Raw genomic sequence first — 26,442 nt, 5'->3', positions numbered from 1 at the left:
ATATGTGCAGTGGGGAAGTTGAGAATGTTGAGGTAAGTATAAAAACTGAGGGAACGTTCAGATTCAAAGTGAGATCCAAATCTGTTTAGAAGAGGTAATGAAAAAAAAGTGAAAAAAAATTAGATGCGGATGACTGAAATGAATGCATCATTTTTTGGAGAGCCTGGCTCGTGTTCTTACGGATTGTCGGGATGTAGATGCGGTCTGAAATTATATATAACTTCACTGAATTCTAGAAAATCTGATAACAACCTGTTCTTCTTCCTCTTCTTCCATGGGCAGTCCGTATTTGTTTTTTTTCGGCGAAGTTCCATTTGTCTTCGCAGGTGACTTCTTAGAAAATTTAGAGGAAGCTGGCTTTTTAGCAGCAGTCGCAGAAGCCTCTTTCTTTGTTGTAGGAGTGGATGGGGCAATTCTTGCAGAAGTTCTCTTTTTCGGTGAAGGAGAGGAGGCAATTGGTGGATCTTCATAATCCATATCACCTTCTTCCGGAACAAAATCTGATCGTTTCCGTTTCATATTTTTAGCTTTCGGAGGCACCAATGGAGTAGAGGCAGTGATAGTGGCAGTAGCAGCAATAGTACGAGCACTTCGGCGAGCCTACAAAAATAATAATATTCGTAATTCTCAATATTTTTATGCGAACCCTTCCAGACGATTCATTCAGAATGGGTGATATGACGAGATTATCGAGAGAAACACCATTTGCTTTCTCTGTTTCTTCTTCATCTGAACTACTCTCAATTTCGGTTTCTTGCTTGCTGTTCTGTCGTCCTTTCGCTTTTCTAGAGTTACTTTTATTTGGCGAAGAAGTTCCATTCTTTGAAGTGTTGCCATTAGAGGAAGAGGAAGATGGAACGAATGTCACGGGAGGTGCTCCACGACGTTTGGGCAGTGGAATTATTTCCATTTCGTCATCTTCCTCCTCTGGTGGATCGTATACTCCCCGTTTGCTTCTTGTCTTCTTTGAAGCTGGTGGAGACTGAAATTTTTTCATTGAGAAACATAACTCTTGAATGTTTCAACAGAAACTATACCTTAATTACACTATCGTCTTCAGCGTCATCGCTGGCTTTCGATGCACCACTTCGTCTATTTTTTTTACCACCTACTTTTCTGCTCTTCGTCGTAGATGTGTTTGCAGCACCTCTTTTTGATGCATTTTTTGATGAATTTGAAACATTTGTTTCGTTACTTTGTGGTGGTGGAGAGAATTCAGCAGTGATATCTGTTACTTGATATGCATGTCCCGGTTTCGGGAGTCTTCCGTTTCGCTGTTTTTCACTATTAATTAGAACATCTGGAGCGTAAACATTGGATGGATCGGCTTTATCTTTTACGTTGCAAACATAGAAAAACTGAAGATTGAAGCCAGTGTCATTTGATTCTTGATCTTCCATTTGAAGTTTTGCTCGATAAAGCATCATTGAAATTCCGAGATCACAAATGGCCCAAATTTTCTAGAAAGAGCACCGTTTAAGGTTTTACACGTCACAGTACAGCTAACGTCTCACCTTGTTATGTTCTCGAAGTTGCGCAGTACTCACTCGACCGTCTGAACGCATAGACTTGTCTCCACATGTCTTCAACTTCTCAAAGTATTTCCAAACTTTTTGCATATTGCACTTTGCGATTTTCAACATATCAATAACGAGCCAGAGAGATCTGGAATAAGAAAATCTCATTTACGCTTTTAGGGATTAGAGACATACTCTTGCAATTCAGACAGCAAGTTCACGTTTGAAGCCTTCAGAGCCAATGTATCTTCGGAATCATTTTTGTCAGCGTTGCCTTCTAATTTTTCTAATTTCCCATAGTTAGCAAGGAGCCAGACAACATAGGCAACAACTGTCTCTGCACAGAACATCGTTCTTTGAGCCCCTTGTAAATTCAGTATATTAGCTTTTTCATCATTTCGCTCTACGAATGATTGATGTGCCTGATTCATACAGATAGTTTTAAAGCCTTCCAATTTATTCTCTCCTTCTTCTTCCACTAATCCAAGGTTGATCAAACCATAACATGCTGCGAATTCGATAGGAAGCCTGTTTAAAAAAAATAGTGGGGTCTATCGAAATTAACACCATTTACCTTCTGCCAAGACCTTTCTTTATGTGTAGTGCATAATACAGACGAACACAATATGCTTCATCTGTAATCATATAGGACATGTTCTTGTAAAGACCGGTGTGCATTTTGGTTCTCCAAGTGATTATCGTAGCAAGCTTAAGAAGGCATGCGGCAGCTGTCGAACGAAGACGAGCTTTCTCGAGATCACTGAAAAACTTGCTTTCATGACTTGAAGCTCACAAAAAATGTAACTAACCATTGTCTCCCACCCAAATCTCCGTTCTTATCGATAATTTCACTGGAAAGGTCAATAAACTTTTGACCAACTCGTTCCATGTCCTGTTTGTCAACAGGGTCGATAACTAGAGAACAAGACGACAGAACTTTTGCAGCGAATTTGGCAGCGTAGACCTTTGCGCTCGTGTACTTCGGACTCGGCTGTTTTTCGAAATGAATCAAGTCATTGAACTCAATAGGATCTTCTTCATCATGTTGTGGAGATGTCATAATCAACGGTCCAATCTTATCGGATTCGAGAATTTCCATGATGCGAGAAAAGTAATGTGGGATGTCAGTTCGGAAAATTTCAGCTAACACTTGGAAAGAGTTTGCACATCCAGGTGTTTCAAGATCAAGTCGATAAAGAAGAGTCTGAAAAAATGTGAAACTAGTTTTCTGCATTTCAAGCGGGGACGACTCACATCAAATTCGCCGTCAAAAAACTCAACAGCCTTATCTTTTCCCAACAAACCAGCGAGTAAACGAGTCGCTAACTTGCAGCTGCGACGTAGTTCAGGATCACTTCTAGTTACAAGTTCTGAAAATGTTATGTATGTAAACGAATTTTAGAAAGACAACACCTTTAAGGTTTTTGCTAATGCTCAAAAACCATTTTTCTCTTCTTATTGACTCGTCTTCCATCCTCGTTTTGAAGTTTGAATTTTGGAAAATTTTGCTTAGTGCATGAAGAGCCACTTCAACGGCGCGTGGCTCATCGGTTGTAAGGATTTTCGATCGAATCTCTTCCACGATATCTTTGTCAGCAAAAACATGAGCGAAGTATTCACTGAACAGTTTTAGAAGACCTAAGTCTCTTTCGAAACATCCTTGAGCCCAGTTTTTTAAATCAATTTTAGCACAGACAGTCTCTGAGACGAGATGGATGAGTTCCTGAACGAAAAACATATAATGAGAACCAGTTGCTCCCCTCACCTTTGCAGCTGGACTATCGAAACTCAACGGAATAACTCGATCTAGGAATTGCCGGAAACTAGTCTGCTGAAGTTTTGATTTTAACTTAGCATCTACGGATCTTCTCACGGTAAGCTGAACATTGAATTTACAAATTATTTGTTCATGTGTTAACTGACCGTGTCATCAGCGTTTTCTTTGGAAATATAACAATCTCCCATCATCTTCTTGACCAGATCGAAAACATTGGAATTTTCACTCAACGTGTTAATGAATGTCATCATCGCTTTTTCGAGATTAGAAGCATCTGGGAAAATTTGAATGATGCGACGAATTCGATCTTTCATTTGAGCGGAAAATTCGGATGGTGAGTCTGAATGATACTTGCCCAATCCGCTGAGAATTCCCATGATAGCGCGACGAAGTTGCGAGGAGCGGTTAACAATGTCCCCAAACATTCTGAAACAATTTCAAAACATACTTTTGATTTATTTTTGAAACAGAACTCACAAGCACCCGATATCATCGAGATTTCTATACATGTCAGCCATAATTTTCATTCTTTCTTTGGGATCAATCTCATAAGGGATGAAGTTCTTTTGAACATATCGTTCGATTATTAATCTGGAGTCAAGATAAGCCGGAGTTCTTTGTGTAAGACGATAAACGTTGAACACCGCGTTTGGAATAAAACGAACACATTCCTTATCAGACTCAGTATATGGTAAAGTTGTGTCGTCTGTATCTTGATGGTTAATAAGACTATCTTTCGAATAGAACTTCTGGGGTTTAGAAGTCATGACATGGTGATATAAGTCCATCATCAGCTTAATAGATTCGTTTCTTACATTGGGCTGAAATATATTGTTGAACTTTGATTAATATTTTAGAACTACCTTCTTGTCTTTCATCCGTTCGGCACACAGTTTTAATAATTTGTCGCTAATTGCTTCTAATTTACTTTTTGACACTTCTGTTACCGCCTGAACTACATTCAATCGTACTTCATCCTGAGGGTCTTTGGAAAGGCGAAGAAGACAATCTGAAAAAAAAATTACCTAAAAGAAAAATATTATTTTAAGGGCTTACTAATAATTTGGCCTCGAAGATGTGAATGATTCGAGACTAAAACTGATTTCGACTGTGTTACAAATTCCTTTCGCACTGAACTTTCTTGATCTTTGGCTCTGCAACATGAGATTACGGGAAATCAATTCTTAAAAAGATACTTACGCATTCAAAAAGGCAGTCCAAGTTGCATCGCTCGAGTCCATTCCGAATTGACAATGTCTGTCACGTGTACAATAACCTACTATTTTCACAGCTTCCAGTCGATATTGCGCATTGTCAGACTGGAAAGTGAAAATATTTGTAATATTTTGTATTTTTCTGATAAACTTACTTGTAACCAGAAATTGAGTTCTTCAGTTGCACCAGAGACTAATTTCGTAGAGATGAAGTGTAAAACTCGCAAAATATCAAAAAATTTACTTCGGCTATCTGACCCAGTCATTTCATATTCTTCTGGTAGCTTTCCTTCTTTAGCTGCGGTTGTCATAGCATTCCGAATAGACGCCGTCAATGGATTCGTCTTTTCTTCGGTTGTGGGTTCCGCATCGATTTGCATGCAAGAATAAATGATTGATTCAGCCAAATTACGAGCTTCAGGGAAATTTGTTCTCTGGGGAGACGCAATGTGATAAAAGATGACATCAAGAACTTCAGCGGGAACATAATCCAATTCTCCTAATGCTTTTCTTCCAATTGTCACCAAAGCTTCTCGAACTTTTTCAACAATATTTTTATCTTCTTCGTCCTCATCCTCTTTGTTCTCTTCTATAGGTTCTTCATCACTAGAACCTTCTTTTTTATTATCTTTCACATTTTTATTCCATCCTTTCCCACAAGTTAGACCCAGAATTTCTCTGAAGAGAGTTCTAACGACGGGAATCGATTCTTTCTCGTCGAAATCTTGCATTTCAGATATCGGATGTAAGATAACTTTGATAGCCTGAAAAGATTTTACTGCGGGATAAATATAAAACTTTTTCAAAAACCTCGACTAAATTGAAAAAATGTTTGAACTTCGGGCTGTCCGTTGTGATTTCTCCGAGACCTCGAAGTGTGCGGAAAATGTGAATGTAGACGTTCTAAAACAAAACTGTTTGCTAATCCCAACGAGATTGATAATAATACCTTCAATTCAATAGCTGTCGGAGTCGGAACTTCAGGTAAGAAAACTCGCAATATATGAGCTAAACACAAAGAGAGATGAAGACGGAAGTCGGGATTCGAATTATCCAGAAAGCAACTCTGCGATAAGTGTTGGAACAGTCTGGCAAATCGTGTGGGGGATTTCACTTCTTCATCTTTGTTCTCTTTACAATCATACAGACATGCAGCGAGTTTCTGAAAAGAGCTTGAAGTAGTGTTTATTCATAAGAGAAAAAAAACTCACTCGTAGTCTTTCAATTTGTTGTGATACATTTGTTGAGTTCTCGATCGGTAGACATCCCTGCGGATAGTCGACATCACTGCTCATTTTAACTGAAAAAATAAGTCGCTATACTTCAGTGATGTAAAATTGTTTTAATTTAAAAAATGTTAGAGGGTAGATATTGCGTAGAGGAATTCCGGGTCTCAGTCTTTTCTGACTTACCTAGATTTCGAGTAAAATAAAAAAAAATTAAAATCGAGTTATTGCCGGGTGAAAATGGCTATAAGTAATTAACTATTTATCAAATTTTAAGATTTAAAACTCTAAAATTCAAAACACTCGTTCTTACACGGAGATACGCAGAGAAAGATAATTTATTACGATACTCCGTTATTCGCTAAACAAGGCGCGTTGCACAAAGACGAAACGCGCGCGACGGCAGTCGAACGCTGTCGTCCGAGTCTCGTGCCTTTTCTTTCTTTCTTCTTTTTTCGCTTGAGAGTCGTGTATTGATTATTATCGATTTTCTTTTTTAACTTATTAGATTTGAAAATATGGAAGTTGCAGGAGATTTCGTTTGAGGCCTTCAATATTTCAACATGAGCACTCGATTGAAAGCAGATCAAAAGAGCAAGGTTGGTAAGAGGAAGCAAGATTCGGAAGAGATGAGTGATGTGGAATTTGGTGTGAAAAAAAGTAGAGTTCCACAAAACTATGATAATAGTGTCGTTGGTGGCAATGTAAGACCTTCGCAAATGGGGACGTTTAATACGGTACTAAAATTCGGTGATCCTTTCCTGATTATCGATTTTCGTCATATTTTCAGCACTTATCTTGCGCAAGCTCAAGTTCTCAGGGATTAGCTCAAAGCACAAATCTTTCTAAGATGTCCCCTAAGAACTACGAGACGATAGTGAGTTTGCTAATTCGCTTCTTTGCGCATGTTATTGAAAAAGAGCAGAAAATGAGACTAAGCAGCAATACAAAAATGTTATATTAAAAAGCAACTGAATTAACCAAACATCAATTTCCACCAAAATAGGAGCAGGAATAACATATCCAAAATATCAAGCTCGAACTGATTGCTACTCCTTTACTCGTATTCGCATATTTTACACTTTCTTATTCCATTAATGTTCTGGAGATTAACGACTTTCGTTTTTTAATCAATGAGGGGATGTTATTTCTAGTTGAAACCTTCGCGCACAATTTAGACAAGTATTCAAACCCGACTAAAAGGATATTATTCTTATACAGGAGAGCTTATTTTGCTGATTTTAATATTTCAGCTCCGCCAGTTCGTGCAGTGGACACAAGCTGCAGAGCCAGTGGCCGTGAACTTTCTGGCAAAAGCTAACTGGAACATCGAGTATGCGATGACCCTGTATTTTGACAACCCAAATTTATTCTCGGGCTCGGCTGCACAACCAAGTGTTGATGTGTCGAAGGTATCATTAATTTTTGTTCAAAAGAATCATCTCTTTCCAGAACGAGAGGTTCTTCAATCAGTACATTCACAAAGAGGACGGGTTAGGAGACAAACGAATTGGTCCAAATGGAGTGCAAAAACTTCTCGGGGAACTTGGATATTCGCCGACGGATAGGCGCGTTCTCATTCTCGCCTGGAAGTGTAATGCTCAAACTCAATGCGAGTTCTCACTCAAGGAATGGCTCGATGGAATGACAACTTTACATGCTGACTCTGTACAAACTTTGAGACAGAGAATCGACAGTTTAGACGCGGAACTGCATTCAGATAAATCAAAGGTGAGTAAATTTTTTAAAGCGAATTACGTAGTTTTGGGGTAGCATATTATCGGAACAAATAGTTCAGATATTTTTCAAAGACTCGCGAAATTCGCGCCTTGTGATCTTTGACACGCCCACTCGTCATCAAACATTCTGCAACCCGTGGATGGCAAGTCGGCGTGTCGGAGATCGTAGAGAGAATTTTGCGGACCTTTGAAAAATGTCAGAACATTTTTATTCCGATAATAACTCCCTTCGAAAACATTCTCAACTACGTTTTTTTCAGTTTCGTGAACTGTACTTGTTCTCCTTCAGTTATGGAAAAGCCGCTGCTAGTCGTAGCTTGGATCTTGAAACATCTATTCTTTATTGGGATGTGCTTTTCGGCAACAATCGTTCCACCCTCATGTCGCAATGGATCGATTTTTTGAGAGAACAAGAAAGACAGGCCGTCGCAAGATTGGCGCTTGATGTTGGGCAAGCTAACGCGGCGAAGATTAAGCACGTCTGGATCACCCGGGACACTTGGAATCTTTTCTGGGATTTCATCGTTCTCAGCAGGGCAGACTTATCCGATTATGATGATGAAGGAGCATGGCCAGTGCTCATCGATCAGTTTGTAGATCACTGTCGTTCTTCATTGAATTATCCAACTCCACAGCCAGCTGGACAACCTATGGAACAACGAAGCTACTATTAAATTTTCCGTAAGTAATATATTATTATTGAGGATATATAAATAAAATCATGTTGCAGACAAGAATGTATATCCCATTCAATAACTCTGCTCAACGTCACCATCCGATAAATTGAATCGATGATTTCCTCCCTGTGCTTCCGTCTCTATCATCATGATATCTTCTGATTCGTTGTTTTCTTCTTTTCCCCTCCCTCCTCATCCAGGAATCCCACTTCTTTTTTGCTCTTCTGTCTCACACCATCTTTTCTTTTATATGATTTACTCTTTTCTCTCCACCCTCGCAAATCCGTTATCTCTTATATTTCCAATTTCTCTGCACATACTCTTCGACGGGTTGCTGCTCCTCCATTCTGTCTTGTCTATCTCTCTTCGTTGAGTTCCGTCTTCGAAAAGTAGATGAAAGACATCGCTAAAAAACAGAAAATTTATGAACATTTGAAAAATATTTCAGGCCGTTTCAGAACCTGTTTCATGTATTTCATTTTGAATTATTCTTATTTTCTTTGCTTTCTATCTGTCGGATTATTTTTTTTATTTTACCTTCGAATACCATGTTTCTCTCCTTCCTTTTGTAGGGATTATACTCTTCATTCACCTTTCCGAAATATGTACTTATGCATAAATCAGTTCTTGAAACATTATTTAGCATTTATTTGCACCATTAGAGAATGTTGGAATCTGGCTGTAATATTTCGCTACAAATCTAAACAAGGAAACACATAGCATTTTTCAGATGGAAAGGAACAGAAGGAGGAAGGATGATGCTGGTGTTATGACCAAAACGTTGGCTGGAATCGCTGCATTGGTAAGATTTCTGAAGTGAAAGTATCGAATTTTAAATAATGGCGTATTTAAAATGATTATCCAAAATTGTCGCTATTGAAACTAGAAAATCCTTACAGAGCTAATGTTTCAAATAATTTAGACGTTCCTCGTCTCATTCATTTGCTCTTCGAACGGAATCACTTTCACCCATGTAGTTTCAACGATCGATGTGATTCTGGAAGAATCAGACTATTATAAATTAACGAAAGAATGGATGGCTTCTTCTATAGATGCTACGTGGCAGGAAGTTTCGATACCATCGAGAAAAGCTGAACACATTCAGGTTTTTTGTTTCTATCAGACTAAAAAGAAAACACTAAAAATAAATTTAAGGCGATCAACCCAGAAGTTGATGTTGCTGCCGGTGGTAAACACGTTTTCACATCAGAACAGTTGCACTTTTTTGATGGAACCAGAGACTCGAAGTTAGTATCTACTACTGTATCAAACATTTGTAATATCAAAAATTGTTTAGACCAATATATCTGGCGATTTTGGGTCGTGTTTATAACGTGGACGGAAAGAAAGAGTACTATGGACCCGGAAAATCGTATCATCACTTTGCTGGCCGTGATGCAACGCGTGCATTTACCACTGGAGATTTTACAGAAAATGGATTAGTAGCCAGCACTCATGGATTGTCACACGATGAATTACTATGTAAGTTTTCTAAACATATATCTTTCTTGCTTTGAGACTGTTTCTTAGAACAAATATGAGTGTTCTCGTGTGCGTTTCTTTAGCTACTGACTTATAAATCTCTTTCATTCACGTTCAGCAACAATTCAAAATCTTCAGCTATTCGTGATTGGGTGTCATTCTATGAGAAAGAATACCCTTTGGTTGGAGTTGTTGCTGATCTTTATTACGATTCCGATGGTCAACCAACTGCGGAACTCACTGATGTGTTGGCACGAGTGGAAAAAGCGAACGAATATCGAAAAGCTCAAGCAGTAGAGATCGAAGTATTCCCACCATGTAATAGCGAATATAATCAAAATGGAGGACGCGTTTGGTGTTCGACAAAGAGTGGAGGTGTTGAACGACAATGGGCTGGTGTTCCGAGGTGAGCTGTGAAACAACGCTCGATTCATTGCTTTTTTATGTCGATTTCAGAAAACTAATCGAACCAACAACGAAGAAATTCCGATGTGCTTGTGTCAAAAACTTCGGACCAGGAGTATCTGGAGCCGAAGAAGTGAAAGCAGCAAACAATAGAGGGGATCTCGATCACCCGGATTTGGAGCTCTTCCCTGATTGCTCGCCGACATCGAATAGTTGCAAAATTAGTTCATAAAACGTTTCATTTGAGTAATTTTTAGATTTCTAGTCGCCTTCTTACTGTTCCACTCAAAATTACGGTTCCCATTTTTACAAAAGTGCTGCCTTTTCAAACCCAAACCTCTGTGTTTTTCCCCTTGAATTTTCCATACATTTCATTTTAGGATTCATTGTCGTTGTTCCATTCTGTTACTTCTCTTTTCAGTGTTTAACGAATTCTAGAGCTTTGAAATGATTTAAATAATACTAATAACTGACATAACCACACTCAACGTCCTGTGCTTACTGTAAGGATATGAAAAAGAACGTGACCTTCATTTGTCAAAACTGTCACCAAGAAATATAATTTTCAGTTTTGAAACATTCCAACACGAATACAACGTGAATAACAATCACTTCCTTACTCACGTAACAATGCACATCTTCTTCTGGTTTCTTTCGAAACATGTGAGAATTATCTTCCACAAAGAGAATGACTTCAGCTTTCACGGTTTCCAAGTTTCAGATTATCACTTTAACCTTATTCTCGTTCACTTTCGTTCAATGTAAACAGAAAAAGAAGTTTCAAAGTGACAACAAAGTGAGAAAATCTTAATAAACAGCACTTTCATTCGAAGCTTCTAGGCCCAACTAGTCGATCCAAATACTCCAGAGAGCCCAAAATCAGTGAAAGATGTTCATCGACCAGTTTCACAGTTAGTTTCTGCGCATCATGGAGAGATACCAGATTCAAATAGCAGAACTGAAGCTTTATTTGAATTTATTATTACAGAGTCCCACCGACATTGATGCCAATTGAAAGTCCAACAAAGAATAAAGTTAATGAAGACACGTTGGCGTAAGTTTCAGAAAACTATCGAATAAGAAACAACTAGACGACAACTTTTCAGTAACGTTGCCTCGATAAAACCAGATTTTTCTGTTGGAGGACCACCTGTTCCAGTATAAATACACTTGAATCCAATTATGTATGAAGTTATTTTTTTCCAAATTGAATATTGAAACCCAACATTTTACGCTCTTTCCTTCAAAGAGTTAAATAATTCAGTGGATGAAGTATTTCCAGTTACTCAAAAAACAACCGAATCTTCATTTCTCTCTTTTCCAAAACCACCACCACACTCATCATAAAACGGAGAGTGTCTCTCTGCGCGTCCTCTGCCAAACAATTTGAAATTGCTCAAAAAGCTTCTTCTCTTTCTCTAGAATCTCATGGCTCCGCGTGTTCTCTAACTGCCTTCCACTTTCCATCTGTTTGAGAAACGGCTCTCCGATAGAAAAAAGATTCCATTTCCATAGAAATTTCCTTCTTTTTCCTGTCTGCGTCTCGAGTTAAGGTATGATTTATTTCAATATTCTGTGATTTTTTGTATAAAATCTTCTGATTCAGAATATGATCAACGTCACTCCAGAAGGTATTATTCTGATGTTTCTCCTTGCTTTCCATATCTGGGTGTGTCGTCTACTCGTGACATCTCAATTCAATTTTCTCTATTTTCGGGTGTTCGCTTCATGTGAATAATAAACTGTTGAACGTTCTCAAAATAAGGTTTATCTCTGAAAAAACAAGAAATAAATGTTGCCGTCTGAAAATAAAGCAGATCTGTATGAAGACAGCTACAGAATCTTCAAGGAAATTTAACAGATTCTGAGCTGACATCATCACAACAATATGGTCAACATTTGGACTGAAATAATAAGACAAATTGAAAATGTTATGGCTTAGGTGACAAAAAGGACTCAAAAGGTTCAAAGATCGGTCTGAAATCAGCGAAATCAGACTAGAATGATCCAGATGGGTTCTTTAAAGGCACAGAAACAATTTTAAGAGAAAAAAAACGAATTGAAGGGAATCATGGCTTTTGGCAAAAGGCTTAAAGTCGGTTTGAAACGGGAAATTTTAATGGCAATTGCGTAATTAATGCTTTCGAATTTAAGGAAAAAGTTTTAAAGAGAATAGTAAGTGAATCAATTTGAGTAAATGTTGAATATAAATAATTGGTTTAACGGTGCTCCGGGAGCCATGACATCTCGGTTATCGCCCATTTCTGGAAAAAAAGCCCGTTGATATAGGAAGTCATTCAACATCTCACCTGTCTCTCATCGGAATTTCTACATTTCTGAATAATCGGTGGATTGAATTCATCTTGTGATGGATCAAATATATCAGGGGAAGTCAAACATAATCCAGTTTTTCTGTTCTTAAAACGGCCAATCTGAAGTTCGAAAAATAGAAGAGATCTTATGGATATCAGACAGAATACCTTTGGTTTGAAATCCCAATACTCTGTATCGAATCCAGCACACTCTTTCAATTGAATTTTCCAATCGGAAGACGTGTGAAGTAATTGAACAACAGATAGACAGAGATGTTCATCTGTACGTATTCGGTGATCTCCAGTATAGAGCCATAGCTGAAAAGTATCGATTGAACGTAGTTTAGAACATGTTTATTCTGAATTGTATTATTTGTTTGACCACAGAACCTGCCACAAATCAAATCCCATAGTACACGGTGATCCAAGTAGCCTATGATTCTTTGGACCAGTATCTCCTGGACGAAAAGAAGTACAGTAGTTTGAGTTCGACATCTGAAATGAAGAGAGAAAGTGTACCTGTGTTTTATGGAATATATCAAGACAGTCGACAGTTGATGGAGTCTTGATTCCAGATGAACGAAGAGTCCATGCCAAACATACACTTGAATTTGTAGATGACGTCATCTGAACATGAAGGCATGGACTCCACGTCATCAAACAAATAACACTTACTCTTCCGAATCTATCCAATGGAGTTGGTAGAAAGTGATCTTTGAATATGTTCTGGAGATACCATTTGAAACTTTTACAGTTCAGTTTTTTCCGAAGTTCAACTCTTTCAGACACATCTATGGATTCACGCATTCGGAAGGCAACAGGAGCTATCTTGTAGAAGTAATATTTCCATTCATCCATCCATACTTCGGCAACTCTTAGTAGATTGGCATTTAGTACTTTTCCACTTGATTTTCCAGGGAAATCGTGGGGAGAAGATTTTCGAAAAACGTGGCCGACATGCGAACATGGAAGAATTTCAACACGACCTCCACATTGCCAAATCTTAAAATTGTTACTAAAATCAATCTGATCTCGGATTGACTCACTCTGAAACTCATTTCCAGATTTTCTCCTCCCCAAATATCCATCCCGGGATCATATTCTCCAAGTTCTTCAAAGTAATTTCGATCAATTGAAAATAATCCACCGGCCATTGTTGGACTTTCGATTGGACCAGTGGGATCCAACAAGTGTTGTTTTGCCATTTCAGTTGGCATTCCATACCATCGGAACTGTAAATTCCAATTGAATCCGCCTCGAAACATTTCAATTCCTTTTTGATATTGAAATGTATTGTCATTTATTATATCAATTACAGGGCATGGAACTGCTTTTCGATTCAATTTTATTCTGGTGAGAAGTGGTTCCAACCATCCTTTCGTACATTCACAATGAGAATCCAAGAAAGTGAGAACGTCTCCTTGAGCCTCTTGAGCACCCATCATTCGTGCTCTTATCAATCCAACGCGTTGATTCGATCTGATAATTTTGATATCTGTTGGAAGAGGTTTCAATGATTCATCAAGTTTCGGATATCTCAAAAAATCTGAAGAGAGGAAAAGTTATATTATGATATTATGCGTATAGAATACCTCTATCGGAAAAGTCATCCACCAGAATAATTTCTCTCAACAAATGCTTCGGCGACCTGTCGATAACACTCCAAACAGTTCTCAGAAGTGTGGAATATGCTTCATTGTGATATACTATTATTACAGATGTAGTCGGAAGATCTTCTGAAACGATCTAGTTCATCTTTGTTGCAGAGTAACCACAAACCTGGATAAGTTATATTCCTACAAGAAGGTTTTCTAATTTCAGGCAGTGATCTTCGAACTGATATTCCATCACTAACGAATAAATTGAATTGATTCACAGCAAATGTGGAATCAGCAAGTTTCTGTTGTTCCGGTGTCAAATGGGTCACTCCAGAACCGCCTTCTCCCCATTCTTCACGAGGTGAATATAGATTTGCATTCAGTTCTTCTGATGTTAGATTTCTCTTTTTGTCTTCCGGTAAGTTACCATTATAATGACCCACAACTACCTGTAATAACAAGACTTTGAAAAAATTGTATTTGAGAAAAGACTCACATGATAATTAGATCTTGTCACTTGCTTTGAAGCTTTTTGTGCCAAAATAGGCTCGTCTCCAAAATACTGAAATTCTTATGTTGATTATAGATATCCCCATGAACTCTCTCTACTCACAACATCACCCAAAAAGACCAATGCCAATGAGAAGGAGCCCCAAATCGCGACGAATCCAAAAAGAAAAACAGCATATGCTACAACTCGTTTTGATCTCCGACGAGAACGGAGTAACGAGGCTATCATGCTCTCGGAGCACCACCCAAGAGGAGAATAGACACTAGGTCATCTGAAATATTATCGAATCGAATTTTTGATAACGAGACTGTGAATTAAGAATTTGAGTTTGATTGATTTCGGATTTATACTTTCAATTTTTTGTAAAATTAGTTCAAGTTAAAAAGAAAATCAATTAGTTGTCAACTGATACGATAACTGTACCAAAGTGAAACACTTGAAAACATTGAATTGGGAGGAAATAAACGGAAAAAGAAGAAGAACAACACGACGTCGTCCTTGTGTTGTTGCGCGAAGAAAATGATACGGATGATCAAGAGAAAGAAGACATTGTTGATAGATTGATGAAGAGAAGGAGATCAATTGATACAAACAGGACAGTTTCTATCTCTATCAATTCATGTAAAAGTGATGATAAAGAATGGAAATGAGAAGAAAAAAGAAGACAAAACACGTTTCAATTAGAATATTGTTCGGAAAAAGTTTGTGATGGATATTGAAAAAGTTTTTTTGTTTCATACAATCTGTCTGCTGTAGATGTTTTCCTTCAATTTTTTGTTCACTACTCAGGTATTTTTGGGCAAGGGTGGGGCAACGAAACTTTCAATTGGGCCATGTGGCCCGTGAATAGGGCACAGTGCCTACAAAAAGGGCCACATGGCCCAGTGGGCACAGGTTGGGCGCAGGTTGGGCCACAGGTTGAGAGTTAGGAAATACTTGGTGGATGTGGGCACAGGTTGGGCGCTTGGTGAGGATGAATGGGCGCAGCATGGGCACAGAGTGGGCACAAGTTGAGAAATCGCGCTCTACTGCGCACTCTGATTTTTCGCCACGATTTTTCTTATTTATTTCGTTTCTTTGTCAATTTTATCGTCCTTTTATATAATTCTACTTTTTTCGCACAGAAAATGAAACAAATCTAAACTCGACTTAACAGGTAAGACAGTATTTTTTATTTGTTTTTGTTTACTTTTGGTGAAATTTCAGCTGAACAAAAAATGATTTCAACAACACAAGAATCATCACCAACTACGCTCTCCAACTGCTCATTTTCTTCTATCTTTAATTTTTTGCATTTACTCTGAATTTTTTGTTGTAATTTGTATATTTGTAGTTTTCACGAAAAATTATTTCCTTTTCCTGTATCCCTATGTTCCATATTCTAGTTTGACCAATTTCAGCTTATATTATCCTATTACTTTCCATAATTATTGAAATAATTGTTTTGTGTTTGAATTTGACAAATAAATAGTAGAAAAGTACAAAAATGTGTAATCTTGTTAATTATTGTGATTAATGGGAAAGAAAAAAGGGAGCTGAATGCTGCGCGGTGAACCCAATTTCGGCACTTTGCCCACGAAATGGGCCATGTGGCCCAGAGTATGGGCATGATGGCCCGCGTAGGGCGGGCCATACTGCCCATTTGGTGGGCCACATGGCCCATTTCGTGGGCAAAGTGGCCCAAAAATACCTGAGTATATGCTATTGAAGAACGTTCAGTTCGAATCAAATCTCTAATAATCCGTGGTGATACTTTGTTCCAATCGTTTTAAAATGTTCGATGTTTTTGGTTTCAGTCACAGTTCCAAATACGGGTTCTCATCGGATAAGACATCAAAGGTCCTAGGTTCTTTTTCGATTGCACCCTTTTTTCGGGTGTACTGTTGTCCGCGGGAGAGATAGTTACAGTAATTTCGGTTTGTACAATGTTTAAAAATGGATCGAATTAATTGCAAATATAATACTTTTTGTTTCAAATACTCTATTTTTCTACATTGAGAACATCTGAAAAAAGGTTATTTCGATGTGTGGTAGGTGGGTGTTTGAAGGTCATTTCATAGTTATTGAAAGAGTGTTGCAACGCGTATCGTTTTGATCGAAAAGGTAGATGAGAGAGGAAATAAATGGAAGTGTGAATGAATTTGTGAATTAGGTGAATACAGAGATTTAAGATTCAGTACCAGTCTGGAAAAATTTGTTATCGAAATTCAAATATCCGCACACAAGTCGTATATAAAAAGTCTCATGATACGAGTAACAGGTGAACGAGAAGTTTCGAACATGAAAACAAATATTTTGATTTGGCAACACAGTAAACGAAAACAATATATATATCCACCTCTCTCGATGTCCAATAATGATTGAGGCTTTAGAAATAGTGTTTGAAATCGAGAGAGCATCTAGGGAAACGAGACAGAAGAACCTGTTTGAATACGTGATTTGTATTCCTAAAAGGTATTGAAAAAGAGAAAATCGGCGTGAAAAAACCAAAAAGAAAGCGAACTGACTGTGAGAAAGAAGAAGTTGTAGTGAAAGAAAATGATGAGAAGAACGGGTATCATGCTTTGACCTGAAGTAGAGTAAACAATAGTAATTGTATTTATAAAACTAGAACCAGATTTGAATGGGCGGCACAATGGAAACCAACTTTAATTAGAGATAACTCAAAAAATTGGAAAATTTAGAGATCAAGAACTAACATGAGAATCAGTTGAACAATATTTCACAATCTACCGTAACCCAAGAGTCTTGAAACTTCGAAACCACGAATTTAGAGAAGAAATTAAACTTTTATCAAAAAGTTCGTCCTTCTATGAACTGTTTTTGATGACCTCCGTAGTTGTCTTACTATTATCTATATCTTTGAGCAGCTACCGTAATCATCCACAAAAATTGATATTGCCAACATTGGTAGCTTCGAAAAGTTAAAATAAGAAAGAGATGTTATTTCGTAGTTCTTGAATAATGTGAAAATGACCTACCTGACTGACAAATCGACGTTTCAATTGGGGAGGCGGTGCCGTATAAGAAGAAGAGAGATAAGTTGTTGAAACAGAGAATTTTCTCTTTTTTAAGAGATTTTCTCCGAAAAAAGAGAGACAATCTCGGGATTATTCTTAGAAAAAAGAAGGAGGAAAAGACTAAGTTTTCTCTTCTAACAGAATCCCTTTTGAAATGCAAATAGTATAAATTTCAGGGATACGCAGACAAAAGTTCTCTCCAGAAACTGTAGAAGTGGGCAAGAAGTGGAGAGAGAAAAGGGAGAAGAACGGCCTTCGAATGGGGTCATTCGGGAAGAAGAAATAATGAATACAAAAGAAAATTCAGAGATTCAGAGACATTTCTAATTTTTGGGGAATTGAGATGATGATGAGCGGAGAAGCAAGTTGAAGATGGGAAGAATATGTTTGAAGTGTGTAGACAAGAGTAATTTAGAAGTTTTTTTTTCTCAGAGATGTCCGTGGCTGAAATTCGAATGTTGTCAACATGCTTTTAGTTCCTTCATTTGGAAAATTTAAGAAATAATTGAAGTTCACTTATTTCAGATGTTACAGTACAAGGAGATATGCAGGGATACCGATATGTGTACTTTCCACACAGTAAATTTTTCATTTTTTGTAGATATCTCTCTCATCATTCTCGTTCAGAAAAAGATGCTGTTCTGATATATTTCCATTCAGCTGACGAATAGTTTTTAGAGAACCAGTTCTTATTTGAGATCAGGTTATTCATCCCATTCATTATGAAAAGCGATGTCAATAATTGCTTACAGGTACATTTCATTTTGTACACCTACACGTATTTATTTTCCAGTTCTTCATTTAATTCATATATGTATCGGAACCGCCCAAACTGTAGAAACTCAAACGATTGGTACCAAAAAAAGATTGTTGTTTTAAATTACAAAAATTTACTTTCCAGTTGTAGTTGTGTTGTTCATGACGCCAGGGTATAATAAAACACCAATAAATACGCTACGAAACATTTCCAATTCTACTTTTCTTGGATTTATGACAAGATTTAATTTTTTGAATCATTTTTGAACATGACTGTTCATTCTTGAACTTTTCCAATATTTTTCTCCAGTATCTTCGCTTATCGCGTTCTGCGAAAAACTCCAAAAGTTGCATAAAACTCCGCGAGACTCCTCCCGTTTCGAGGAGAGAACATTCAGAAAAAGAGAGGCGAGAGTAAGAAAAACGCAACCCCCGCACAGTTCTTGTGGGCGGGGCCAATCAATTTCGATGCCATTCGACAAAATGATTTATTTTTTCAGCAATTTTTATATTTTTAAAGTTGAAATTTAAAAATTCAAATATTCGCAAAATGATCCTCCTAGATTCAGCTATTCAGTCGAAGAGTTTCGCAATAACGCGAAGCTGCATTTTAGTAGTTTACCTATTGTATTGATCGAACTATTGCATTTAATAGTATGTTTTCAGTTTATTACACTTTGAAGTTCAGTTCAAATTCGGCAGGAATAGAAAGTGTGGAACGAAGCGCGGACAGTTGTGAGTATTATTTTCTGATTTTTCAGCTTTAGACAAAAAATAGTCGTAGAATTACTCATTTTGTTTCAGTTTAAATGAGTTTCGACTCGTCGACAGACGGTTCAAATTTGGCGAACAGTGACCGGTCTAACGGCAGTTCTCGATCCAAACGAGACGGTCAGTTCATCTACAATATATAATAAGCGCTCGAAAAGACTTACGTGCTGAGCTTTTCTCTTATAATCTTCAGAACTTACTAATAATGAGTGCATGCGTGGTAGAGTAGGTCTGAATTCCTTTCGTTCCCTCATTTCATTTTCCAATTAGATCGTTCCTTATTTTTTATAATTAGATCGTTCTCAAATTCCGTCTCTGTACCTTTTTCTCATAGAAAAGAGTAGCATTTTCAGCAATGGAAATATCTCCTGGCTCATCATCACATGAACGAGATAAGAAAGGGTCTCATGGTCATCGAGAACATCGTGAAAGAACCCGCAGTCACAGTGGATCTCCATCAAGATTCTATGGAAAAGAAAAACGAGGCGGTTCAAGGCAAGGAAACAGAGGAAGAGACCGTGAATCCCGGGATTCTGTGAGCCCCCAATACAAACAACAGCGGTGTGTTATATAGCGTTCGTGTTTACGAATAAATATAAGTTTTGAGCACTCAAAAGCAAATTTGAAGTAGATAAATTAGCTTAGGAAATTGCCTCATTTTATGAAAACTTTGAATGATACGTAAATTAATAGTAATCCGTTAATAGTAAGCCGTTTTTGATTATTCGCAGTAAATGAAATTGTGATAAGACATATGAAATTAAAGTTTTGACTTGTCACCTTTTGCATCAGTTCCAGGGGTTGGTCGAGTCCAAATAACTTCCGTAAAGGTGGTGGTGGAGGGAGAGATCGGAGTCGAAATGATTCAAGTCGGAAGAAGAGTAAGGAACGGAGGCGCCGTGACAAAAGAAGTCGTAGCCGAAGCAGACATCGATCACCAAGGCGGAGTGGGTCATCAAAGAAGAGCAAAAAGAGAAACTCGTCTGGTGGTTCATCGTCATCTGATCTGTAAGTTAATAAAGTCGCGGATATACTTAAAGTCAGAATAACCTTTTTCTATGACTATAATAATTGAAGTCGTAAAAGCATGGCATACTCATGTTTGAATTGCAAACGGACATGTATAGCTAATCGTAAAAAAGGTTATTCGATGTTTTTAATCTGCCCACAAGGCAAGGTAGCAAAAGGTTGATTGGAAAACTCAACCGAACTGAGCTCTTTTCTGCAATGCCTTTTTTCGTCCAGACTCGGACGGAATCTGTGAATATTTTCAGTTTTGAATGTTTTGCACTAAAAGAACAAAGACTGATTTCGTTGCAGATAAAAATCTCCTTGAAAATGTATTTATTTACAACTGGTCAGATTTCTGAGCTTGTAGCGGTAGAACGGCGGAGTTTGCTGATGACTAATGACAATGACAATGTGAGGCATAGCTCCACCCAGTTTTCAGTGCTTTTTCCAATGAAATGGCGTTTTTCTCTCTAAACTTACATTGTCGTTGTCGTGATTCATATACACCACAACGCCAATGCGCCACAATTTATATGAAGTATGGCTAACCATCACCACGAAAGTGTAATGTTATGGCTCTGAATTGTATTGGCCTTTTGTAAGTATATCATTTAGGGCAATCGTAGTATTATACCAACATGTGCTATTAGCGCTCCTGTAGCGTTTTCGAAAGATCGGATAGTTTTAGGTTACTCTAAGCCTGGAGAGTTCTAACGGGCTCTGATGAATTCCAAGAGCTTATTTTGACGCTGCACTGGTCACCATTTTCATCTTCGTTTTCAAAATCCACTGATTAAAAAAAAAGAGGCAGTGATCCCATTACTAAAACTTTTTCACCGACTGATTATGCAGTTGAAATACAACCAACTATGTTCTCATAGCACTCACCTTTTCGAATAAATTTGAATGAAAGAAGTAATGTCCATTCAATGGCCAATGTGGCTCTTTTTGAAAGGGGAGTGGACACTCAGGACATGATGACTAAATGCTACTAGTTCGATTGATTCTATTCGAATCATTTTCGCAAGCAGTGAGCGAGTTTATTGTCGCAACAAAAAAGTTCCGACATTTTTTCCTCGTCGGTGTTTGCGGACTCAAGCCAAAATTATCAAATTTTGGCTTGAGTCCGCAAACACCGAGGGGGAAAAAATGTCGGAACTTTTTTGTTGCGACAATAGTGTCGAATCAAAAATTGTTTCTGCAGAAACACTGTTTTCTCTTATCGTCTATTTCGCTTTTTTGCGTCTATCCTATCATCTTTAAATAGTTTTTTATCTTGCAAGAATTCGGTGAAAACTGGATAAACTATACAATCAGGTCATACTATAGGCCTACTTATTTACGTTGAATATTAAAAAAAACATGATATACCGTAAATACTGTATTATAACGGCATGCCGTTATATTTTTCAACTGCCTCCCAGAGAAGTTTCGTGGTTTCGGAAACTCATTAAAATTAAACGAAAAAACCTTTTTGGACGTTCAATTTTCTGATCAAGAAGTTACTAATCATGCTGCTTCTAATCGAAACCAAGAAAAAAACACCGGGATAATCATATTTATAAATTCTGAGTATGGATAGGGTGCCGTTATAATACAGGTGCCGTTCTATTACAGGTGCCGTTATAATACAGTATTTACGGTATTTCAAGTTTTGGGTGTCGGAAGTGGTGAAACTTCAAACCGAGAAATCGATTCCAAAAGCACAGAGGAAATCTGAAATGAGCGTCGTGTTACTCTTGAATCAATATAGATTCTGTTCGTCGGCACATTAATTCGTACTTTCATTCGTACTCTATCCCATTCTTCATCCAATTGTCTATTTTGTCCTCTTCAACACATATCCATAAAAAAGGCAGAAAATGAAGATGCCACCAAAACATTTCACATGTGCCAAGACGCAGAAAACAAGACAAACGATCCTTTCTCTCTACTCTTTCCTTTTCTTCGTTTGCGCGCTCCCTTCTTGCCCATTGGGTCCCCTTCTTCTTTCTATCTCTGCCGCTTCCAACCAGCCAAGCCACCGGTGAAAGAAGCTAGACGGCGCCGTCATCGTATTCTGTTGTCTATGTTCCTGCGTCTCTTGGTTGTATCGTAATGTTTCTTCTGGCTGTGTCTCTCGTTTCCCAGCTTCACTTTTCTATTTTCCCGCCAATAAAACCTTCTGTGTTTTTCAATTATTTTAGAACATTCTCTAGATTCTAGACTGTCAGAATTATTATGCGTGGCTGGAAGAATTATTTGAATTCAAATAGTCGTGAAAAAAGAGGCAGGAGAACGAGTGAAGAAGAAGACGGGTAAGGATTCGTGTTTTTCCTGTGTATATTCTTTCCAGTCTGTTAGAAAAAAAGCACTGTCAGAATATATTATTCATGAGCGAAGTGATTTTGCCCACAATTATGGAAGGAATTGCGGCAAGCAGTATTATATAGAAAACTCTAACTACATTCAATTATGAAAAAAATCTTTTCTAGAAGTTTCAGAATGGACACTTCACTGATAGGCGAAATAAAGAAGAAGCACGGAGCTGATATTGGATCATCAAAAAACAAAAAGAAGAGAAGTACCAGGCGAAAAAGAAATAGAAACAGCAGTTCTTCATCAACCAGTTCTGGAGAAGTGAGTTTATTTAATGGGCTTATTCAGGCCGTTAAAAAAAAGTATTTTAATGCATTTTTCCTTATTCACGACCGCCGAGTAACTATTTTTCACAAATCTCAGTTTAGCGTTGGTCTAACGACGTTTTTCCCATTCTTTTTGCATTTTTCGACATGCGCATGTAGAAAAACTTGTCAAAAAATGGGGAGAAATGTAGAAAAATGGGTGAGAAATGTGTTTTAAAAAAACATTTTTCACCGTGAATTTGGTAAAATACGTATTAAAATACATTTTTACATGACCTGAATAACCCCATAAATCATTGAAAAAAAAGAAGTGTATTTTAATACATGTTTCTCCATATCCACGAACTGTGAAAAATGTATTTTTTACACATTTCTCTCCCATTTTTCTACATTTCTCCTTCTTTTTTGATGGCCATTTTTCCTTTTTTTACAAAAGCATGTCGAAAAATGCTGTTAGACCAATGCTAAACAGAGATTCGTAACAAATATTTTTTCGCCAAGGAAAAAATGTAATAAAATACACATTTATGGGGTTATTCAGGTCATGTAAAAATGTATTTTAATACATTTTTTTCTTATTCACGAGAGTCGAGAAACTATTTTTTACAAATATCAGTTTACCGTTGGTCTAACAGCGTTTTTCCCCTTTTTTGCATTTTTCGACATGCGTATGTAGAAAAACTGTCAAAAAATTGGGGAGAAATGTAGAAAAATGGGAGAAAAATATGTATTAAAATACATTTTTCACCGGTCGTGAATAAGGAAAAAATGTATTAAAATACATTTTTACACGACCTGAATAACCCCATTACATGTCATGAATAACCCCATTACAATTATCTGTGACTGAACTATTTAGCAAACCTCAATATCAGGAATTCTCCAGCGTTCTGTTTTCTGTGGCTATAGTCAGTGAATGTAAAATACTCGTAATATAAGTTCGCTGTAAGACAACTATCGTAAAAAATAGCATGGTTTCAAATATTTCAACAATTGTTTATTTTATTTATCAAACTTTTTCTCCTAATATGATGATAAATTAGTTTCAGGTACCAGAGCCTATTATCTTGTCATCGAACGGAATGAATTTGAATGCTCTTCCTCCACCAACAACGTTTAATCCTGCTTTTCCACCCATGTTTTCTCAACCTCCACCACCAGTAAGTTCCATCACGAATAGGGAATATTTAATTTACTGATTTTCAGCCGCCACCAGGCACGTTCATGACCCCTCCACCCCGTCCTCCACCTCCTCCATTCGGAATGCCACCCCCTATGATAGAATCTCATTTTTGTGCCACTGCAAGTGTTTCAATCAGTTCCATACCTCCACCACCGCCTCAAATACTTGATGGCGCCTCGAGCTCTCGAAGAGAGGCGTTGCCTCTGCCTCCAGAGAGCAGAAGAATAGCAACACGTCCTGTGTAAGATAACTTTGTGACCTTTTCGTTCTATAAGTTTATTTTTAGAATCATTACGCGACGTGGAGTTACCACAAACCGTCCTTCTGATTCAGATTCGTGGTACAAAACGAATTTGACTCACTACGAGATGCTTGATCAAATCGGTGAAGGCACTTACGGACAAGTGTACAAAGCAGTCAACAAAATCACTGGTACGTTTCACTTTATTTTGTATCCAAGAAATAGCAAATTTACAGGTGAACAAGTGGCTCTGAAAAGAGTACGCTTAGAGAACGAAAAAGAAGGGTTCCCGATAACAGCAATACGAGAAATCAAAATTTTACGTCAACTTCATCATAAAAACATCGTTCGCCTAATTGATATTGTAATAGATGATATTTCGATGGACGAGCTCAAGCGAACAAGAGCTAATTTCTATTTGGTATTCGAATATGTTGATCATGATCTAATTGGATTGCTCGAGTCAAAGGAGCTCGTCGATTTCAACAAGGATCAAATTTGTTCATTGTTCAAGCAGTTGCTCGAAGTGAGTATTGAAACAGGTTAACTTTTAATGAAGTATACTTTCAGGGACTCGCTTACATACATAACACCGGGTTCTTGCATCGAGACATCAAGTGTAGTAATATCCTAGTGAACAACAAGTAAGTTTCCGTATTTGAAAGTTAACTCAATCGTTCTTGATACAGAGGCGAGTTGAAGATTGCTGATCTTGGTCTGGCCCGGTTATGGCAGAAGGAGTCCCGATTATACACCAATCGTGTCATCACCCTTTGGTATCGGCCACCAGAACTTCTTCTTGGTGATGAACGATATGGGCCAGCAATTGATGTTTGGAGTGCAGGGTGTATGCTCGGTGAACTGTTCACTAGAAAACCATTGTTCAATGGAAGTAATGAGGTGGTTCAAATGGAATTGATAAGCAAAGTTCGTGAATGATTTTGAACCGATACTCAGTGGTTCATTTTCAGGTCTGTGGATCACCCAATCCTGACTCATGGCCTGAGTTAACAGAGTTGCAAGGTTGGGTTACATTCAAACAGCGTAGGAGCTTCCCGAGAAAAATTCGAGAGGAGTTTGAACAGTATGAGTTTCACGTGTTTTCATCTCTATTACATTTTTTTTAGCATAATGCCAAGAGAAGCGGTTGACTTACTCGATAAAATGCTGACTTTGAATCCAGAACGGCGTATTTCTGCAAAAGATGCACTTCTTCATCCCTGGATTCGGAACCTTGAACATACAAGTGTACAGCAATTGCAACTTCCTCAGCATCAGGTGTGATTGATAATGGCACGTACTAATTGTATTTGTTGTTTTAAGGATTGCCACGAAATGTGGAGCAAAAAGCAAAAAAGATCAGCCCGTCTTGGTAGACAAGCAGAGGGATCAAGTGGAAGTGGGCATAGTATGCGGGCAACGTCCCATCCCCGAGGTAGTGAATATACCTTCGAAAAATACAAAAATTCCAACTATAGGCTTTTGTATCCCATGATTATTTTTATTTTTGAATACACGAATCAAAAAAGTCTAATTCATATCATCTTACCTCAACTTAATTTTGAGCAGCTCCTCCAACAGTGGCAACAGCTACCTCCAATGCATCAAGTTCCAAAACGAATGGTACATCAAATAACCATCAACATGCTTCCTCCGTGCCACCTGTTCCAGCGGTGCATCAAGTCCAACTACCTCATCCCTCTGCTTCTTCTACTCATAACAACCATCATCCTGTTCATCAACAATATCAGCCAGTGTTTTTCAAGTGAATCACTGCTAAACTTTCTGAATTGAAAAGAGAAACAATTCAAATTGTCACCTATTCTCTCCTATCAGTTTATTTTGTATTTTACATCTTATTATTTTTATTCCATTAGTTAGATTGATTTCTCTTCAAATGTAATCTTTTCCAGTACTCTTTCAAAATTCTATAACTTCCCCCTTTCTACATCGTTTTCTTCCCTCTGTTCAACTTCGGTTCCCTCATTGTCCCTATTTTTCTGTTCTTATTTTCATTGAAGTCTGAAAAAGTGTCTGAAAGTCACTACTGTAACAAGAATGTAGCAGCGGGAGCATGTCGTCGATCTGGATCTACAGCAAGGGAACGAAAAAACAGCGGCAGGTTCATTTTTGAATTTTATTTCCAGATTAAGACTCAAGTAGACTTCAAAACTAGGGTTGGCATGGAAGGTCCGATAGTAGTAGATAGCTGAAACAGCAATACGCAATTGCGCCAGCTGGTTTTTAAAATTATTATAGAATGCTGGTTTCTGTAATCAGTTCTATACGGTGATTTTTCAAAAGCGCTAGCTTTAAGTGAAATCTTTCATTGTGCTCAAAACAGAACTAAAGCCGGTTAAGTTTCACTTCAAGCGAGA

At 37.7% G+C, this 26,442-nt stretch overlaps 6 protein-coding genes across 6 annotated transcripts; 4 read left to right on the top strand and 2 right to left on the bottom strand.

The window, feature by feature from the left end:
• Positions 1-147: 147 nt before the first annotated feature.
• On the bottom strand, positions 148-5,803 carry GCK72_010127 (uncharacterized protein; the record flags this gene model as incomplete). The annotated part of the gene is made up of 20 exons (XM_053727701.1): positions 148-204; positions 253-600; positions 647-982; positions 1,038-1,460; positions 1,515-1,665; positions 1,713-2,045; positions 2,092-2,277; positions 2,327-2,721; positions 2,772-2,887; positions 2,931-3,240; positions 3,283-3,396; positions 3,441-3,720; positions 3,772-4,115; positions 4,158-4,303; positions 4,351-4,448; positions 4,495-4,613; positions 4,664-5,272; positions 5,319-5,411; positions 5,458-5,670; positions 5,720-5,803. 20 exons carry the CDS (start codon positions 5,801-5,803, stop codon positions 148-150), a joined length of 4,755 nt encoding a protein of 1,584 aa, XP_053587278.1.
• Positions 5,804-6,297: 494 nt separating this feature from the next.
• GCK72_010126 (uncharacterized protein) lies at positions 6,298-8,147 on the top strand (the record flags this gene model as incomplete). The annotated part of the gene is made up of 5 exons (XM_053727700.1): positions 6,298-6,333; positions 6,525-6,611; positions 6,988-7,137; positions 7,187-7,465; positions 7,734-8,147. 5 exons carry the CDS (start codon positions 6,298-6,300, stop codon positions 8,145-8,147), a joined length of 966 nt encoding a protein of 321 aa, XP_053587277.1.
• Positions 8,148-8,880: 733 nt separating this feature from the next.
• On the top strand, positions 8,881-10,269 carry GCK72_010125 (uncharacterized protein; the record flags this gene model as incomplete). Its single annotated transcript, XM_003105927.2, has 6 exons — positions 8,881-8,952; positions 9,073-9,255; positions 9,306-9,397; positions 9,448-9,632; positions 9,771-10,038; positions 10,089-10,269. The coding sequence occupies 6 exons, from the start codon at positions 8,881-8,883 to the stop codon at positions 10,267-10,269; spliced, it is 981 nt and encodes a 326-aa protein (XP_003105975.2).
• A 456-nt stretch (positions 10,270-10,725) lies between these two features.
• GCK72_010124 (uncharacterized protein) lies at positions 10,726-11,095 on the top strand (the record flags this gene model as incomplete). Its single annotated transcript, XM_003105913.2, has 3 exons — positions 10,726-10,833; positions 10,878-10,948; positions 11,026-11,095. 3 exons carry the CDS (start codon positions 10,726-10,728, stop codon positions 11,093-11,095), a joined length of 249 nt encoding a protein of 82 aa, XP_003105961.2.
• A 1,161-nt stretch (positions 11,096-12,256) lies between these two features.
• Positions 12,257-14,686, bottom strand: GCK72_010123 (uncharacterized protein; the record flags this gene model as incomplete). Its single annotated transcript, XM_053727699.1, has 10 exons — positions 12,257-12,301; positions 12,347-12,469; positions 12,518-12,667; positions 12,869-12,976; positions 13,025-13,351; positions 13,396-13,895; positions 13,942-14,085; positions 14,129-14,396; positions 14,444-14,509; positions 14,561-14,686. 10 exons carry the CDS (start codon positions 14,684-14,686, stop codon positions 12,257-12,259), a joined length of 1,857 nt encoding a protein of 618 aa, XP_053587276.1.
• A 4,357-nt stretch (positions 14,687-19,043) lies between these two features.
• Positions 19,044-25,833, top strand: GCK72_010122 (uncharacterized protein; the record flags this gene model as incomplete). The annotated part of the gene is made up of 14 exons (XM_053727698.1): positions 19,044-19,125; positions 19,359-19,566; positions 19,804-20,013; positions 22,500-22,635; positions 23,690-23,800; positions 23,847-24,064; positions 24,110-24,255; positions 24,301-24,590; positions 24,635-24,708; positions 24,754-24,991; positions 25,036-25,148; positions 25,192-25,342; positions 25,388-25,499; positions 25,631-25,833. 14 exons carry the CDS (start codon positions 19,044-19,046, stop codon positions 25,831-25,833), a joined length of 2,292 nt encoding a protein of 763 aa, XP_053587275.1.
• Between the last annotated feature and the right edge of the window lie 609 nt (positions 25,834-26,442).

Source organism: Caenorhabditis remanei, chromosome III, assembly GCF_010183535.1.
Source record: "Caenorhabditis remanei strain PX506 chromosome III, whole genome shotgun sequence".
Lineage (NCBI taxonomy): Eukaryota > Metazoa > Nematoda > Chromadorea > Rhabditida > Rhabditidae > Caenorhabditis > Caenorhabditis remanei.
Note: the sequence above shows the minus strand (reverse complement) of the source record. Positions and strands in the feature narration are given on the sequence as shown.